At 35.9% G+C, this 18,864-nt stretch overlaps 2 protein-coding genes, 1 long non-coding RNA gene and 1 other non-coding gene across 7 annotated transcripts in view; 2 read left to right on the top strand and 2 right to left on the bottom strand.

Moving 5' to 3' along the window:
• Nucleotides 1–494: 494 nt before the first annotated feature.
• Nucleotides 495–2,442, bottom strand: LOC111426636 (Adenosine kinase 2). Its single transcript, XM_023061248.2, has 4 exons — nt 2,226–2,442; nt 1,621–2,104; nt 1,342–1,512; nt 495–971 (listed from the first exon to the last, which is right to left on the bottom strand). The coding sequence occupies exons 1-4, from the start codon at nt 2,243–2,245 to the stop codon at nt 606–608; spliced, it is 1,041 nt and encodes a 346-aa protein (XP_022917016.1). The 5' UTR covers nt 2,246–2,442; the 3' UTR covers nt 495–605.
• Nucleotides 2,443–3,041: 599 nt separating this feature from the next.
• On the top strand, nt 3,042–3,113 carry TRNAA-CGC (transfer RNA alanine (anticodon CGC)). The gene has a single exon. It is a non-coding gene; the product is annotated as a tRNA-Ala (tRNA).
• A 2,970-nt stretch (nt 3,114–6,083) lies between these two features.
• The window catches only part of LOC111426588 (jim lovell), a 123,342-nt gene continuing 110,561 nt past the window's right edge, over nt 6,084–18,864 (top strand). For 2 of the 4 annotated variants that reach the window (XM_071196202.1, XM_071196203.1), the window contains exons 1-6: nt 6,084–6,325; nt 6,406–6,712; nt 6,793–7,099; nt 7,180–7,485; nt 7,566–7,872; nt 7,948–8,162. The gene's annotated coding sequence lies outside the window, so the exon portion shown is untranslated. Of the gene's footprint in view, nt 6,326–6,405; nt 6,713–6,792; nt 7,100–7,179; nt 7,486–7,565; nt 7,873–7,947; nt 8,163–12,692; nt 12,821–18,864 lie in introns of those variants that run through there. The other 2 variants (XM_071196206.1, XM_071196204.1) reach the window with 2 other exon arrangements.
• LOC111426591 (uncharacterized) overlaps nt 11,308–18,864 on the bottom strand; it is an 85,215-nt gene continuing 77,658 nt past the window's right edge. Inside the window, exon 4 of the long non-coding RNA XR_002707852.2 lies at nt 11,308–11,889. This is a non-coding gene — a long non-coding RNA (uncharacterized lncRNA). The remainder of the gene's footprint in view (nt 11,890–18,864) is intronic.

Below are 18,864 nucleotides of genomic sequence, written 5' to 3'. Positions count from 1 at the left end.
TTTAGTTCAACAAAAATATACAACAATCTAGCGCTGAATAACAATTAAAATTAGAACTAACACTAGACCTAGAACTAGAAAGTTTCGGGTTTAGCTGTGCATCTCTTAAGACGACTTAATCCGAAAGTTTCTAAGTCTAGTGTTAGTTCTAGTGATAGTGCTACTATTAGTTCTAGTTTTAGATTAAAATTCTTTTTATTTTTTTCTTTCTCACTGTTGTATATAAAATATAATAATTATTATGGCCGGTTGTTTAACAACGAGGAATTTCGATCAATTTGTATTAACCGTACTAAAACTGTTTCCTCAACGTTGAACACCCGACCAAGATTAAATAACTTCATGTATAATTACATACATTTTAGTTAACTGTACATTATACAAAAATATTTGTCTAACACCTTGTACACAAAACTCAACATTGATATACACACGACACACTTGAATAATTGATTAAAGAAAAAAAATGTTAGTTTTCAAAAAAATTAATACAATTTATTTTAAAAATTTCCTTTATTAAAAACAATTACCCATAATAATTCACAAAAAAAAATATTAATAAAAAAATTAAGTAAATTGCGTTAAAACATAAAATAATTTATACTTTAGGGTTTAAATCCCGCTTTACCTTCGTAAGTACATCCGGATCTTTGAATAATTTCCGTCGCCGTCCAAATTCCGCATTTAATACAAACATCTAACGGTTGTTCTAGGATATATTGAGCCAAAAACCCGCCTACAAACGCATCCCCCGCACCGTTTGTATCAACAATTTTCGATTTTTCTAAATCAATCGCGGGGAATTCAATCACCTTTCCATTTTTCGCCAAAAGAACCGGTTGATCCCCCGTGGTTATTATACAAACTCTCGGTCGGTTCTCATTTTGTTTTGGAAGTTGACAAATTTTTAAAGCAATTTCTTTCAAATTTTGTGTACCAAAAGATTGTTCTGTTGCAAAAGTTGCTGCTTCCTAAACAAAATTACAATAATAACAACTTTGTTGAATAATTGTCCACGACTACCATTGAAATTGATTCCATAAACTTTTTTTTTTTTTAAATAAATTTTTGAATAAAATTTAAACGTCAATGTGACACAAATTCAACGTTACCAACTGTAACACAATTTATCAAAATTAAATGTCAATTTTATGAAACGTCATGTTTTTTTTACGAAAATTAATTAATTTATGCTTAAATCATAAGAAAAAAGGAATTTGTTTATGTTTTAAATAATTCTAATAAGTCTATCAAATTATTATTATTCACTCTGTAAAAAATGACCCCTTTCGTTTTAGAAAACTCATTTATAAGGTAGTCATGGACAAATGAATTAATTACCGTTTCATTTCCAAAAAGGATGTCAACATAAGGCATCGTTTTCATAAGAGGTTCTTTAAAAAATTGGGAAATAAATGGAGCAGAGAGATTCATAAGGAATGGTCTATTTTGGGAATGAGCGTATTGAGCAACTTCTATTATCGATTCCGGGCTAACTGTTAAGAAAAAACCCTAAAAAAATTTCCATTAATAATAATAAATTCTATAAATAGAAATGTAAATGCTTTTATTTTTTGTAAAACGAAAAGGTCAAAAGCGATAAACTCAGATAAGACTTACCGAAACATAATAATAACTAGCTTTCTCAATAAACTCTTTATTTTCTGGTTTTCGGATATGATCTAAAGTGAAACAATTCGCAGCTGCTAAATTGGCACATAACGATCTATTTTGTCCGGTTAAAAGTACGGCACAAGTCCCTGTGGGTTCTTTTTCGGTGTATTGGTATTGCACGTTAACTCCATTCGAACGCGCTTTATTTTCCAATATTTTCGAATAATTATCATTTCCTACGCAACCAAAAAACGTGGTTACATTTGGCTTATCTAATATCCATTGGCACACTCTTAACGCGTTTTGCACCGATCCCCCCGCGATAAAATCGGCGTTATACGAGTTTACTAATTCCGAGTATAAATTTTTGTGTAATTCAGAAGCTAAAATTGCATCGTTTGGTTTCATTTCGTATTTTTTTAAAAAATCTTCTTCGACGATCGCTGATATATCTAGTAAGGGGTTACCCATTCCTAATAACATTCCTTCCCTAAAAAAAATAAAAATAATTAAAAAAATATTTTATAACCTCAAAAAAAATTTATAAATGTCAATTTGACACTGACAGTTTTCTAACCTAAAATTAATTTCTAAGAAATTATTAAAATTACCTAATTTTTAATGATTCCATTTTATTTTTGGGAGTTTTTTCGAGTTTCAATAGATTTCTTGTGTAGAGAGTGATTTCTGTGCGACTAAACGCACATTATTTAACGCTGTAATTTTTAGGAGAATCTAACCTCTCCCCTCCAGGCGTGTTTGACACGAGGTAATGATGGCTTTTGAATTGTTAATTTTTTGATAAGATGATATAATATGATACTTTGTGAAACACGTGGCTTATTATAGAAAACTAATTTAAATGTTAAATCATAAATTTATATTTTACTTATAGTTTGATGTTTAAATAAAAGATGGCGCATAATTTAATTAATAAATTTTTTTATTGATATTTAAATGATTATTTTATTTGTTTTTTTTTTAATAAATATTGAGTAAATTAAATTCTAATTTTAATAAATTAATTACCTTAAAAAATAAATAAAAATAGTAAATGTCAATTTAACACTGACAGTTTTTTAACCTAAAAATAATTTATTTAAAATAAAAATTAATTAATTTTTAATACTATTTTTTAAAAATTTGTTGCTATAATAAACCACGTGTGTTTATTATAAAGAAACTAATTTAAATGTTAAATGATAAATTTATATTTTATTTATAGTTTGATGTTTCCATAAGAGATGGCGCTTAATTGAGTTAATAATTTTTTTTAATGGCTATTTAAATAATTATTTTAATTAATAAAGGGCGAATTAAATTTTGATTTTTAATTTTAATAAATTAATTAAATTCATTACAATAATTAAATTAATTTATGAAATAAATTGAATTGATATGGTGTTATTTAAGAAGTATAAGTACTAGGGGGTGTAACTCAGTGGTAGAGTGTCTGCTTCGCATGCTGAAAGTCCTGGGTTCAAATCCCAGCTCCTCCAAAAAAATTTTTTTTTATTTTTATTTAAAATTAACTTTTTTAAGCGAAATTAAAAAAGGAATAAAAGAAGGAAATAAATAAAAAAGTTTTAAAACCTTACGTAATAAAGATCGCGGATGTATATACTTTTTTATTCAAGTACCACTTGGATCCTCGTCGACGGACGACGAAATATTAAACATTATACACACAGTAGAGGGCGGTACTCGTTCTCTTTACCTTTTCCCCCCGTTAAAAATAAAAAAAAGTTCTCTCAGATTTATAGCGAGTATCTAGGTACACCAAAAGTTGGTAGAAAAAAAAATATTAAAAGAAAAACGAAGAGATAGTAGACAAGAGAATAAAAGAAAACCTCACAACCGAGTTATGAGGGTTCCTTTTTATTTTTTATTCTTTACGGGGTGGTTTTCTTTATGGAGACGGAAACGCGGTTGACCGGATAAGGAAGTGCCCTCTAGTGTCCTCGAAAATATATCTATTTAAAATTCACCGAGAAAAGAGTGAATTATTGCCGTATTAATTCTTGTAGAATACAATGCGCGGGGTTGAAATGTATATAGAACGCGAGAGAGTCAAGTGTTTCTTTGTTTATTTCCGGCCCTCTTTCGGGGAAAATAAGTTTTAATGTTTCGACGAGAAATGATCGCCCCCGCAACACAAACGAATCTCTTTTTATAAAGAATTATTCGACAAAAGTGTATCATCACAAAAGTGAGTGTCCACAAAGTAAGTATCTTTTTTAACCCACTTCAACACATAATTAGAAAAAATTTTTTTACTAAAAATTCTTTTTGTGAGTGTGTATACATTAAGTTTTCTTTTTACTTGTTTTCGGCGAACTCCGTATAACGCGTTTCGGGTCCGGCACAACAGAGAACATGTGCTCATGCACCGTGTAATGATCTTCATGATCTCCCGAACGCGACGGGACGCGCGTTTCGTTGAACGAAGAAGAATCGAAAGAGAATGATTAGTCACTTTATAGTCCGTGATTTCACGCGCTACAGGCACCGAAATTTTATGTAAAGTCGAATTCAAAAAATTCCCGGAAAAATTAAATTAACAAATCGAATAATTTATTTCAAAATCATAAAATACATTCAAAATCCTTCAAAACGAGCCCAAACACGCCGGGGTTATCTCCAAAAACAACCGAGATACGATCGATTTAAACTCAACGATCATCGATTGTTTTTTTAACTATTTCATGTCATATCTTGGTTGCTTTTTGAGATAACCCCATCGAGTTTGGACTCAAATTAAAGCATTTTTAATTTCCTACCCGAAACTAAATAAAAAATTTTAATTAAATTATTTTTTGAATTTAATTCGGTTATATCTCGAAACAATTGGATAACGATGGCGAAGAAAATCAAAATTTGTCACTTTATGTGATTTCACGCGCTACATGGTCCAAAATTTTTTGTAAAGTCGATTTAAAAAAGTTGTAATAAAAATTAAATTAATAAATCGAATAATTTACTTCAAAATCATAAAATACATTCAAAATCCTTCAAAACGAGCCCAAACACGCCGGGGTTATCTCCAAAAACAACCGAAATACGATCGATTTAAACTCAACGATCGTCGATTTTTTTAATTATTTCGTGTCATATCTTGGTTGCTTTTGGAGATAACCCCATCGAGTTTGGACTCAAATTAAAGCATTTCTAATTTCCTACCCGAAAATAAATAAATATTTTTAATTAAATTAATTTTTTGAATTTAATTCGGTTATATCTCGAAACAATTGGATAACGATGGCGGAGAGAATCAAAATTTGAATAACTAATTCCGTATACGTTCCCTTAATGAATCTAATGGATTTCCAGATCGCGTATACACCCACCCTCGTAGTCATCGTATAATATCATAGAATCTAAATTTTCTAACGCAATTGTAACTTTCTCGCCCCAACAACAACAATTCACGCGTTAGAATCGGTTTAAAAAAAATTAAAAATTAACCCCCCAACCCTCTCTCATTACGTTCCTCTCTTTTCCTTAGTCGCGAACGAAGTAAAACGTGCAGGAGAAAAGAATTACTCTTATTGTCTCCGCGCTAGCTGTAGAAGGGGTGCCCCGCGGTTCTCAAACCCATCCCTCCCCTCACCTCCCGCCGCCAACCCCCTTTTTCCTTTAAGACTCCGGGAGATTTTTGCATGACAGCACCGGAGAAAACTTCTCTCTCGCAAATGTAGATAGAATTTCTTCATTTTAACCCGGCCGCTGGGTGTCCTTGTCCGTTTTGCGTTAATGAGTCACCCTTCTCTTTCTAGTTTTACCAACCCCTTCCCCCCTCGTATTCGCCACACTCATCTGCGATGTTTTTTGGGGGGTTATTTTAACCAGGAACGGATTTAAAAATATTTAAAAAAAAATTAATAAAGTTAATTCTTCTTAATCAATTTTGAATCAATTAATAAATTTTAATTAATTAATTTAATAAAAGAATTATTTAAAAAAACATTAAAAATATTGAGACGGCCCTGGAAATTAAGGGCAGCCGCTCCCCCCTTTTCCTTTAAGAGAAAACGTAGCCCTTGCGTACATTCTTATATTACGGCGTAACTAATCAGCAGCGCCCCTTTCTTTCTCTTTTTAATGAGGACCCAAGTCGGCGGAGGCCTTAATTTCGCAGATTGTTTAATATTGCAACCACGCAAAAGCCGAATCGGACTAAAATTCTTCCTTTACAATAAGAAAATTAATAACAAATTTAATTCGAAATTAATAACATTTTTGACACTTTAATTTGAATTTAAATTTTCTTGCGCCATCTATCGATAATTCAACGCTATAAATTAATTTATTCCCAAAATTGATTAATTTCATAAAATAATTAATAAATAAGTATTTCATTAATTTAAAATAACAAATTTTATTATAATTATTTTAAATAAATTCGTATTTTATTAATAATTATTCGCCCCATCTAGCGGTAATTAATCATATCAAATTATACTTTGACGTTTGAAATTGTTTACATCTTTTTAAGATAATTTTACAATAAAAAGAAGTCAAATTGAACCGAACGAAGACTCAAAATGCGTTTTTAGATACCAAAACTATTTATATCAAGTGATTTAAACCCTGAGAAGTGATTTTATTACTCAAAAATAATGAGTGAAGTTTTGACACAAAACAACATAACCTCACTTTTTAATCTTGTCGATTTAAATTATTTGTGGGGTGATTTAATTAAGACAAAAAGGTAAGTCGATTAATTTTATTAATTTTACATCGTTAATTCCATTAATTATAATTATAACTTTCAATTAAATTTTTTTTTAGGAAAAGTCACTTACTAAGTGGCTCCATCTATTGGCGGTTAATCATATCAAATTATAGTTTGACGTTTGAAATTGTTTACATCCTTTTTAAGATAGTTTTACAACAAAAAGAAGTCAAATTGAACCGAACGAAGACTCAAAATGCGTTTTTAGATACCAAAACTATTTATATCAAGTGATTTAAACCCTGAGAAGTGATTTTATTACTCAAAAATAATGAGTGAAGTTTTGACACAAAACAACATAACCTCAATTTTTAATATTGTCGATTTAAATTATTTGTGGGGTGATTTAATTAAGACAAAAAGGTAAGTCGATTAAGTTTATTAATTTTACATCGTTAATTCCATTAATTATAATTATAACTTTCAATTAAATTTTTTTTTAGGAAAAGTCACTTACTAAGTGGCTCCATCTATTGGCGGTTAATCATATCAAATTATAGTTTGACGTTTGAAATTGTTTACATCCTTTTTAAGATAGTTTTACAACAAAAAGGAGTCAAATTGAACCGAACGAAGATTCAAAATACGTTTTTAGACACCAAAACTACTGATATCAAGTGATTTAATCCCTGAGAAGTAATTTTATAACTCAAAAATAATGAGTGAAGTTTTGACACAAAACAACATAACCTCAATTTTTAATCTTGTCGATTTAAATTATTTGTGGGGTGATTTAATTAAGACAAAAAGGTAAGTCGATTAATTTTATTAATTTTACATCGTTAATTCCATTACATATAATTATAACTTTCAATTAAAATTTTTTTTAGGAAAAGTCACATTCTAACTGGCTCCATCTGTTGGCGATTAATCATATCAAATTATACTTTGACGTTTGAAATTGTTTACATCTTTTTAAGATAATTTTACCATAAAAAGAAGTCAAATTGAACCGAACGAAGATTCAAAATACGTTTTTAGACACCAAAACTACTGATATCAAGTGATTTAATCCCTGAGAAGTAATTTTATAACTCAAAAATAATGAGTGAAGTTTTGACACAAAACAACATAACCTCAATTTTTAATATTGTCGATTTAAATTATTTGTGGGGTGATTTAATTAAGACAAAAAGGTAAGTCGATTAATTTTATTAATTTTACATCGTTAATTCCATTAATTATAATTATAACTTTCAATTAAATTTTTTTTTAGGAAAAGTCACTTACTAAGTGGCTCCATCTATTGGCGGTTAATCATATCAAATTATAGTTTGACGTTTGAAATTGTTTACATCCTTTTTAAGATAGTTTTACAACAAAAAGAAGTCAAATTGAACCGAACGAAGACTCAAAATGCGTTTTTAGATACCAAAACTATTTATATCAAGTGATTTAAACCCTGAGAAGTGATTTTATTACTCAAAAATAATGAGTGAAGTTTTGACACAAAACAACATAACCTCACTTTTTAATCTTGTCGATTTAAATTATTTGTGGGGTGATTTATTTAAGAAAAAACGGTGAGTCGATTAATTCTATTAATGTTAAATCATTAATTCCATAAATTATAACTTTCAAATAAAATATTTTTTTAGGAAAAGTGGTCCATCTATCGTCTATTAATCATATTAAATTTTACTTTGACGTTTCAAAATGTTTTTAATAACATCCTTTTTAAAATAGAGTTTTACAACAAGATGAAGTCAAATTGAACCGAACGAAGACTCAAAATACGTTTTTAGATATCCAAACTAGTTATATCAAGCGATTTAAACTCCGAGAAGTGATTTTATTGTTTCAGATTAATCAGGTAAGTTTTGACGTTAAACAACATAACCTCACTTTTTAATCTTGTCGTTTTAATTGATTTTGAAAGAATTTTTTCCTCCTTACAAGATCAAATGATGAAATTGAACTGAAAATAATAAATAACTCAAACGGTTTTGTTATCGGTTGAGTAAATCGGTTCAATTGTAAACGTTAGTAGTGGTAATACGAATATACCGATACGGTGTTAAGGATGTCGTCCTATTAAAGTAGGGAGGAGGGGGTCCACGTCGAATCCGCGGGCGCGTTTCCGCTTTTACATTTCATTAAGTGTCGACAATAGAGTACGACGGCACGCTCGAAGACGACGGTGAACGGACGACGGTACCGTTTACTACTTCTTTCCCTTTTATAAAGTACATAAAGGTAAAGAAAAGACCGCTTCTGCCGCTGTCTAACCGTTACAACAACAAGCCAAGAGTCGCCCCGGAACGGAAAAAGTGACGCGTTTTCCCGTTCCGGTGCCCGATTTTCACACGGACCCAACAAGAGTCATTAACAAACTATGGCCAATTCTCGTTTTGTGTGTGTTTTTAAACCGTTCACTCTTCTTTCTGTTGATGTGAAAGTTCCATTCATTCGAATAAACTTTTTTGACTCTTTCAATTTATCTCCGGTTTGACATCCTTTAAAAGAAATTCTTAGAATAATGAATAATGATAAATATAATTTTTCTAATATCATATTAATTCGCGCATTTCTTTTTCTACTTAAAGAAAATAAGATTTTATTTATCTCTTTCTAGTTTCATTTGAAACGTTCACGGTCCACAAAATCTTATTTTCGCGTAATTGGAGGTTATTAGATATCGTATTAATTAGGAAGACTCGTTCGTTTTCGCCGAGTTTTTAATATTGAAAAGAAACGTCTTCTAGTCGTTGCTGAAAACGTTGAAATCTCTTCCGGACGCTCCCACCTGCGCGTCGGTGGCGGACTTTCCTCATCCCCTTTGGTGGAGCGGTGGTGGTAACAACCCCCGTTAGTGTTTCTGCGGCCGATTCAATGCACCTTCGTGTCGGACAGCAGTTTGTTTCTCTGTCATCGTCGCCGTAGACTTTTTGCGCGATTTTGTTTGTTCAGTTCAAACCAACCCCTAAATTCTTTTTTTTGCTTTATTTTTAGACCCCAAATTCAACACTTTTAAATTTAAATATACATTCCAACATTTTTTGTTTCAAAATACAGTAAAACCTCAATATGATGGAGAAAATATTTTTACATACTATTTTGACATACTATTTTTTATATAAATGTTAAGCTCATAGATTGAATCCAACTTGGGTTATTCTTCAAGTTGCTTTATTCCATCTTCATAAATTATCTCGGGATATTCCCAAAGTTGTCTATACGATGTAGAAATCAAGGACGGTTGTGCTAGTGTTATTTGGAAACCGAGGCAGTGGTTCTAGGTTTTCAATAATACCATATCATTTAGAAACCGAAGCAGTTGTGCTGCCGAAGCAGTGGCTCTAGTACTTAAAATAAAGTTTTCTTTAATACAAATGCAATACTTAGAAGCTGAGGCAGCCTTGCTACCGCGTATCATTTATCACTAGAACTAACACAAGACCTAGAACTAGAATTATTCGGGTTTAGTCGTCTTGAAAGACTTGCGGCTAAATTCGAATGATTCTAGTTCTAGGTCTTGTGTTAATTCTAGTTTTAGACTAAGACTATCACTAGAACTAACACAAGACCTACAACTAGAATCATTCGGGTTTAGCCGTCTTGAAAGACGTGCGGCTAAATCCGAATGATTCTAGTTCTAGATCTTGTGTTAATTCTAGTTTTAACTAAACTCTACGGCTAATAATATAATTTTTGATATAACGGACACTCCCTTCCTCGTATTAGTCCATTATATTGAGATTTTACTGTATATACTTATATTAAAATCACAAAAAAAGAGTTGAAAGTACAATTTTAAGATTTAAATGCATAGTTATTGTTTCCCTTCTTTTCTTAAAATAGCACACATCAATCCCCCCGTCTACTACATTAAGAGGGTTGAAAACGTTCACTCATACTGCTCATACAACACATAGTAGCTCCATCTCTTTTTTCTTTTAACGCCATCTTTTCTTCTTCTTGCTTCCTTCAGGATTTTAATTACAGAGAGCGGCCGCTGCCGTAGCCCCAGAGTTTCACCCCCCGCCATACCTCCCGCGAACGGAGATAAGATGCGAAATTAGCCTGCGAGAATTCTTATCGTACTTCCGGGGGGATGGTGGCGGTTGGTGGGGTGAAAGGGGGTTGTTCGTCTTTCTCTTTCCCTCCATGTGTTGGATTTTATTTCATGGAATTAAAATTTTTTCTTTTAAATCACATATATTTTATATTATCGTTTTTTTTTGGATTCCAACCCCTTCAAAATCATTTAATGTGGGGGTTGTACAAAAAAAAGTGGTCGTTTTGTTAGATTAGCTTAGTGCTTCGTTTTCGTTGCGCCATAAAACTTAGCGGCCCGGTTCGAAACGATTAACATAAAATCGGTCGCAACCCCCATCGTGAAAGTGAAAGGGTTGTATTATAGGCGAAAAAAAAATGAAGGGGTTGTTGTTTTTTAGAAATAATCCACTCTACGACCGACCCGTTCTCCTTTCACGCGTTTTATTATAGGCCCTGACGGAGTTTTCCACAAAGTTTTTCTTCTCTTCCGCCACCCCCCACGTTAAAAAATAGAGGGTGGTAATCGGCGATCCGTAAACTTGTGTGAAAGGGGATGTCGGAAACGATTGTTTTCTTTCATTTAACTAATTGGGTTAGGTTAAATGATAAAATTTTGGCGCAAATTTTAGTTTTTTACTAGGGGATGAAATTTGTTCATCTCACTATAATTATTTCTTTATTCTTATTCGAAAACAAATAGTAAAATTATTTTCTTTTATTAAAACGAGTGAAAAATAACCCCGATGGAACGAAAGAAAAAGCTAGAGGGCGTAATTAGTACACCCCCACCCCTACCACCATACTTCGTACGCAGATGAGTCGTCAGGCGAAGTCAATTTTTCTCTAAATCTTGCCGTCTCTCTCTCTTGGTAGGGGTCTCGTCTTAAATCCAGGCTTCTGAACCCCCTCGCTTCGCCACCCCCGAATTCCCGCCACCACACTACCCCTTTCCCCTCCCTGCCCATTGCCATTAATACTTCTTCTTCAAAGCACAAACTCGCATTTTAATCGATTTCATTTGCGCATGTGAGCCTGCCGCAAAAACTGTGCTACCCCCCTTATGGCCGGCGGGAAAGGGTGGGGAGTGGGGGTCGCGGTAGGGGAATCGTTGTTGGAGGGGCGAGAAAAGAAGCGGCGGAAAGAGTCTTGAAGGGCGGACGTAGATAGATGGCGAGTCCCGTATGTGGCAGTGAATTTATAATTACTGCCCCCCCACCCCCTCCCTCGCCGCAGCGCCGGTGGCGGCAGTGGTGACGGGTTGCCGCCTCCTTCGGGTAGCTCGCTCTCCGTCGCACCCGGCGATTCGCGTTGGGCCGAGGAGGGTGCAGTTTTCGATTTTTACGACCGGGTTCGCGGGGGGCGCCTTCTTCTTGTTCTTCTCTTCTTCTTTCTTTACTTCTCCTCCGTGCGTTCTGGATTCGGGGGGCGGCCAACGATCGATTGGGCGGCGGCAGAGTTCCGTAGGCGGCATCTCTCGGTAATTGCGTTAATTACGACGCGGCGTCGCGACGGATGCACCGGTGACGACCATCTTGGATGCTCTGACGACGAAAAGAAAATAAATAAAAAAAATTAAAAAACATACAAAAAATAATAGTAGTAGGCGGAACCTCTTTAACCATCCTATATACATTTTATTTTTATATTAAGCAAAATCTACCACAGAAGAATTGTTGTTGCTAAGGAATCTATACTCGATAAGTTTTTAATGATTCATGTCTTTCACTCTTTGCAGATCCCGTTATCTACGTCCATCAATTCAATAACAATTCTTCAATATGATATCGTTTTTTTGCAAGTAACTTGGGTTTAATTGGGCATAAAGATGTATTCCCAACGATCTCATTATGACTAGGAAGGAGAAATACGCCGAGGTCGTTTCTGGCCGAGGCGCAACTTTATGTGTTTGTGAATACTGTATCGAAATGCATCGATAAGCAAGCTTCGTCTTAACTAGAATACAGAAACCACCTTGGAGTGTTATTACACCGAGATTCCAATATTGAATCAATATGGTATGAATTAGGCTTGATTAACCAAAACCTTGGATTCCAACGGAAGCTAGTCGAGGTCGCTTACAACCGAGGGGCTACAGTTAACTAAGGTGAAGAAAACACTTTGTCGCAACTTGTCTTCTCTATCGATATGGAAAGAGCTGTAACTCCTTTTTAGTGCAAACTAAGCCGAGGTCGCTTGCGGCCGAGGCGCTACAATTAATACCAATACCAATATGAAGAAAGTATCCTATTATTTTATTATGCCAAAGTTGCTTGAAGCAACAATCTGGGCTTGATTCAAGAATAAGCCAAGGCCACGTACGGCGTGACGCTACAACTAAATACAACGAATTATCCATCTTTCAGGGAAATTAAGCTTCAATTAAGTCAAAGTCATTTCTTGCTGATGTGCTACAATATGTGTTGATCACAATTTCCTCTCATCGTATCTGGATTCGTTTTAGATGATTTTTAAGTAAGAAAACAAATTTTAAAATATTTCTTTATTTAATTTTTTTCGAAGTTTGAATATTTTGTAATAAGGAATCGGTAAATTTGTCGTTGGAAGGAATAGTTTCCAATCGTTCAACGACATTGAGCAATGCAGGAGAGAGGACATTAATCGAAGTTCGACGGGTTGGGTCAAGCGGCGATGACTACAACGACGTCGGACAGGAATGTCCCATAATTCCGGTAGGATTGTCTTCTCCGAAGCTGGTATGTATCGAGGAGGGGGGTGGTCCGCTGTATCCGGCTGATCGCTTTTGCCGACGACGTCATCTTGGTGGCCACCTCGAAATTAAGGTGCTCGAGGTCGTCTCATCCTCTTTCTCAACCAATCAACCGGGATTTCTGGGTCCGCGGCCGTCCGGTAGGAATTCGGTGATCGGCCAAGTTCCCTCCGAAACTACAGGAATTAACCTGGACGGCTGCGGGCGCCATTTGTCTTGGTTTGACTTGACCTGACCCCTGCCCTCCGTATGCCACCCTCAAACTCGGCCCGCAAAGCAACCCCGCCCGTCCTAAACCATTACTCTTGGCCCAGGCTGTGGTCGCATCGTCGAAACAATGCAGCCAACTTTAAACGCGTATCAAGGCGCTATTAGTTACCTGTAATTGTTGTTCGTCGCACCGACCCCTTCCGCCCCTTTTCCTTACCACCCTTTAGAGGTCTTGGTGCCCTCAATGTATCGGACGGTATTTCATTTACCGGACCGCTTGTCCAAAGGCCGGAAGTTCGATTGCTCTCTGTGGTAACCCCACCCTCCCCTTCTCCCTCTTCGATCCCTTACAATTTGCCACCCTCTAGAGTAGAAGTTCCAAGAGGAGAAGAAATACGAGTAATTCATGCAGGGACGAAGGAGAAAACCCGTCGGGTCGATACAACACTTAATGAGCGCCCAGAAAGAAGGCTGCTGGAGAGAAAATGAGCCGGGGCGTAGGAAGTCGCAGGGGTGCGCGGAGGGTGCTCCGTCCAGGGGGGTATTTAAAAGAAGGGCGAAGGAGCCGCCTGACGCGTACATGTACCTTCTACGTACGATGCCGGGAAGCGAGAGAAACTCTTTTCTTCTCTTTCCTTCTTTGAATATACCCTCACCCCCGCCCGCCCCCTTTTACACCCCCTTCACACCCCCGCGACGTCCGGAAAGAGAACCGAAAGGGGGGAAGTGTGAAGGGCGCAATCTTTTTACTTTAATTAGCTTCCGAAGGAGATGGAGTTTTTTTCTTGTTCCAGTAAAAAGAAAAAATGAGGCGGAGGGAAGAAGTATTGACGATGGAGTTTGTTAAGTTGTGCTAGGTTTCATCTCTTCTTCAGGTGGTCGCTTTGGTCAGCGTTACAAAAAGGGGTCTCTTTGTAGGCCAAAAAAAGAAAGTTGGTCCTCAACTCTCCTTTAAAAGTTTGGCACAAAGTTCTCGCGGCAAATCTACTTAATAATCGCCGCCTTTGCTGTCGTCCGCATACGACGGCGAGGCCCTCTTTAACCCCAGCACGGCGGTGGAAACAAAACACCCGAAGTTCCCGCGCGCGATGGAGTTGGGGGTGGGCCGTATTGTGACTCGTACGCGCGCCCTCCCGTATATTTACCCAGTACTTCGTGCGAGGTTGATTTTCGAACCTAATTGCGCTCTTCGCAGCCCAAAATACGCTTATTTACGCTTCAAATAACAATGGTATGCGTGATTTGTCTATTTATCTTTAACAAAACTTTCAATTTTCAAAGTTTAAGTAGCCATTTATATAGGATTTGGTTTACATTAAATAATTTGTGACAATAATCGTTTAACTTTCGATTGTGCGCTCTCAATTTTAAACACGAGCGGGCGAGTGTCATAAATTTTATGACATCAGGTCCATATTAATAAGTATTACGTCATTTTTAATAAAATACACATTTTGCTAGAATAAAAAAATATTTAATTTATATTAAAGCGGATTTATATTAAAGCCGAACGTCTCTCAAGGTTGGGATGTTTTGGGCAACTTCAAAATCGTCGGCCCACTTAAAAACCAGCAATAAGTAGTTTTTGGCGAAAATATTTAGTTTTGTGTAAGTAGTAAGTAGTGTTTAGCCAGCAGTATTTAGGCTTTTCCAAGCAGTTGGCAGTTTTTTGCCAATAGTATGTAATGTTTGGAAACAGTAGGAAGCAGATTGATGGCGAACAGCTGTAGACACCATATTGGACTTGTGCAAAACAAATTAAATGAAAGACAACCTAAGTAAAAACCAACCCTGTGGTAATCTTGTGGAAATTCTTTCCAGGAGTATCTACTATCGCTGTGATAGCAGTAAGTAGTATTTTGGATGTAGTATCTTGTTTTTCAAGCAGATCGTAGTTATTTAGAATGGATATTTCCTATTTCCAGGTAGTTATTAGTCTTTTGAAATTAATATCTCGCCTTCCAAAGTAGATAGTAGTCTTTTCCAGTAGTATTTAACGTTTTGGAAGCAATAAATAGTCTTCAGCATCAGCATTTCCTTCTTCCAAGCAGTTTGGAATCTTTTTCCAGCTTTTTGGAGAGCATATCTCGTATTTCCAGACAGTTATTAGTCTTTTAGAAGCAGTACTCTCGCCTTTCCAAGTAGATACTGTTTTTTTTCCAGCAATATTTAGCGTTTTAGGGCTATATTTTTAGATATAGAAAAGGCCTTTGACAAAATTTGGTACCTTCGTTTAATACCTAAAATGAGAGTAACAAAATTTTCAACTAAACTAATTAAAATAGTAAAATCATATTTAAACAAAAGGAAATTTCAAGACAAACTGGAAAACGCAATATCGGAAGAAATAAAAAAAGATGACATCACAACAGACAAACTGTAAAACTAAGATGAACTAAGCAAGTTCAAACCAACATTCGCCCTCGATAAAATTCAAGGATCAGAAGCAGTTAGCAGCCTTTTCCCAGAAATATCTAGCATTCTGCAAACATATCTACTGCTTATATCTCGTATTTCCAGTTATTAGTCTTTTAGAAGTAGTATCTCGCTTTTTCAAGAAGATACTAGTCTTTTCCAAATGATTCTAGTTCTAGGTCTTGTATTAGTTCTAGTGATAGTGCTAGTGCAATGCTAGAACTAACACAAGACCGAGAACTAAAATCATTCGGATTTAGCCGCACGTCTCTCAAGACGGCTAAACCCGAATGATTCTAGTTCTAGGAATTGTGTTAGTACTAGTGATAGTGCTAAGGTAAAACTAGAACTAACACTAGACCTAGAACCAGAAATATTCGGTTCTTTCTGAACTTTTTTTTCGTAACTTTCTGGTTCCAGGTCTAGTGTTAGTTCTAGTTTTAATTCAATGAAAAATATACATTAATGAATAATAACTAAGATTAGAACCAACACTAGCCCTAGAACTAGAATCATTCAGATTTAGCCGCACGTCTCTCAAGACGGCTAAACCTAAATGATTCTGGTTTTATGTCTTGTGTTAGTTCTAGTGATAGTGCTAGTTCAAAACTAGAACTAACACAAGACCTAGAACTAGTATTGCACTAGCACTATCACTAGAGCTAACACAAGACCTAAAACTAGAATCATTCGGGTTCAGCCGTCTTTAGAGACGTGCGGCTGAACCCAAATGATTCTAGTTCTAGGTCTTGTGTTAGCTCTAGTGATAGTGCTAGTGTAATACTAGTTCTAGGTCTGGTGTTAGTTCTAGTTTTACACTAGCACTGTTACTATGTAGAATTAACACTGTACCTAGAACTAGAATCATTTGGGTTTAGCCTCACGTCTGGCATTTCTGCTTATTCTGTGGTTTAAGTATCGTTTATATAGGATTTGATAAAACTGAGTGGTTAAACGTTTCGTAATCACGATAGGGAGAATCATCGTGCGTAAGGATGGCGACCTCTTTACGTCCAATTAACGTTTTAGATCTTGTTTGGCGAAGTAATGGAAAGGGATTTTTGGCAGAAATAAAACGTATGACGAATCTGTTCAATTATGGCGTTTCGTTGAAATCTCGGTTTGCGGGGGTTAAAAATCTCGTTCTCTCGGGGAAGAACAGAAAGCGACGCGATTAGGCGTCCGCGCGCACGCTAACTATTTTCCTTCGTTAACCCAAATTGATTATGCAAACCGAAATTCCCGCTCGGCCCGCGTCATAACTCAGCCTTAACGAAGATTACCGGGGGCTTTTTGCCCGTTTTTCGCCCCGGTTAAGATCGATCACGGAGTGAGTTTCGGTCGTTATCTTGGAGACGGACGTCGGCGTCGCATCTTCTTCAGGGCGGGCGTCGCCGACGCGTATCGTGTTCCGCGAATAAGTCGTCATTTGTTTCGAAACTCGCCCGCACTTGTTAAAATTAATGGCCGTTTCTATAATTTCGTTTTTGCGTAAGAGGAGCGCGCCGTCCCGTTTCTGACAAATTGCCCAAATTAATTATGATTAAGGTCCACCCATCCCCAAACTCCAACAAGACAAGAAGTGTATAAATAAGATAAGGCGATCAACGGAGTATCAATAATAAGAAAATTTTAAGTTTTTAAATTCATCAAATCTTACAAACTAAGCGATGCAAAACCTTACAAACTCGAGATATCTCCAAGTAATGTATTGCTGGACTTTGACCGAGATGCCCAGAATAAAGAAGCTTTTCGCAAAAAAAAAAGCATGCTGCAGCCAAGGATATCTTTAGCTTCTTGACGTAGTCTGTATGGTGAAAGTTCAAGAGGAGGAGGCAGCAATCAAAAAGAATGTCAAGAATCCTAGATATCTAAAATTTGAAATATAGTACCAAAGGAGTAATTCCTAAGCTAAGCACTCCTTACCTTTGCAGCACCTGCTTCGGTTTCTCTTGTAATTTTTTAAAATTTTGAAACTTTTGAAATCTTAATTGCCAACCCAGGATTAACTTCCTCCCCATCTGATCATTTTGATGTAATCTTTTTAAATCCGAGAATTAAAGAATAATTTTAATTTTTTAGTAAAATCGAAAGAGATGAGTAAAGAAACCCTTCGATCGCCTCTTGTTTTTCGCCGCTCGCGGAAAAGCTGATCGAATTATCGCGGAAAGGTCGTCAACGGTGGCATTTCCAATTACTCAACCTTCCCGATAATTGCATTACCGACCCAACCCCCATTCGATCCTCTTCTTAGCGAGGGGATGGAAATTTGAAAACTGTATCGACTCGCTTAAATAAAAAAAAAAAAAGGAAAAAAAGTGGGGGTAAAGGGGTGCCTTTTGAAAACAATTGGCCATAACGCGCTTTAATCTCACGATTTTAAGGAAAACCTTTTCCTCCTTTTCGTACCCTCTATTTTAGCCGAACCCCTTTTTGACGGAGCCGTAATTTCTTTAGCCTCTCCGCGGTACGTCGAGGGGTGGGTCCAATGGACCGACAATCTTTAATTTCTTCCCCGATGGCGTGGCGGCGCTCGCGACAATTAATGTCTTAATCTAATTCCGAGTCGGGTACAAAGGGTTCACAAAATTTGCTTGGAAACGAGAAAAGCTATGGAAAAATAAAAATTGGGATACAAAAAAGAAAAACAATTTCATCGTTGCTAATTAAAAGAGAAATATTTCAATTAACCAACATGAATCCGTCATGAGGAAAACTCGACTCGAAAACGAGTTGTTATTATTTAACCGCACTATTGTGTTTAAGTTTATTGTTCGCGCGGACCGTAAAACTGGGAACTAAAATTTTCGCCGTTGAATATTTCACGGAAACCTTTAAATGGTAGATTTGCTTCATCCGGAGTACAATTTTCAACGGTAACAAAACCGACTCCCGACTAGTAATCGTCTCGGGGTAGGTGTCTTTTTGATGCTTGCCTTTTTCTTCAACCACCACTCCCTTTTTCTCGCTCCGATTCTAACTCGTTCTTTCCATCCGCATTAAATGGAAGGAAGGATGAAAATTTCCTTTTGCACGCCGGGGGAAATACGAGGGATGAGAATTTTCGTCGAGGATAAATTAAGAAGTCTTCCATGAAGGATGTTGGCCAGTTAATATTTTTAATGATAATCGCCATCGGTGAGAAATGGGTTCAATTATACAG

This window comes from Onthophagus taurus, chromosome 5 (genome assembly GCF_036711975.1).
Source record: "Onthophagus taurus isolate NC chromosome 5, IU_Otau_3.0, whole genome shotgun sequence".
Classification (NCBI taxonomy): Eukaryota; Metazoa; Arthropoda; class Insecta; order Coleoptera; family Scarabaeidae; genus Onthophagus; species Onthophagus taurus.
This window is presented reverse-complemented; position numbering and strand designations above follow the sequence as displayed.

Bases quoted from the DNA above. Each gene is read 5' to 3' on its own strand.
- LOC111426636 (XM_023061248.2), bottom strand. From the start codon at position 2,245: ATGGAATCATTAAAAATTAG. The intron at 2,105-2,225 runs GTAATTTTAATA...TATTTTTTTTAG, and splicing joins ATGGAATCATTAAAAATTAG to GGAAGGAATGTTATTAGGAA. The intron at 1,513-1,620 runs GTAAGTCTTATC...AAATTTTTTTAG, and splicing joins CTAGTTATTATTATGTTTCG to GGTTTTTTCTTAACAGTTAG.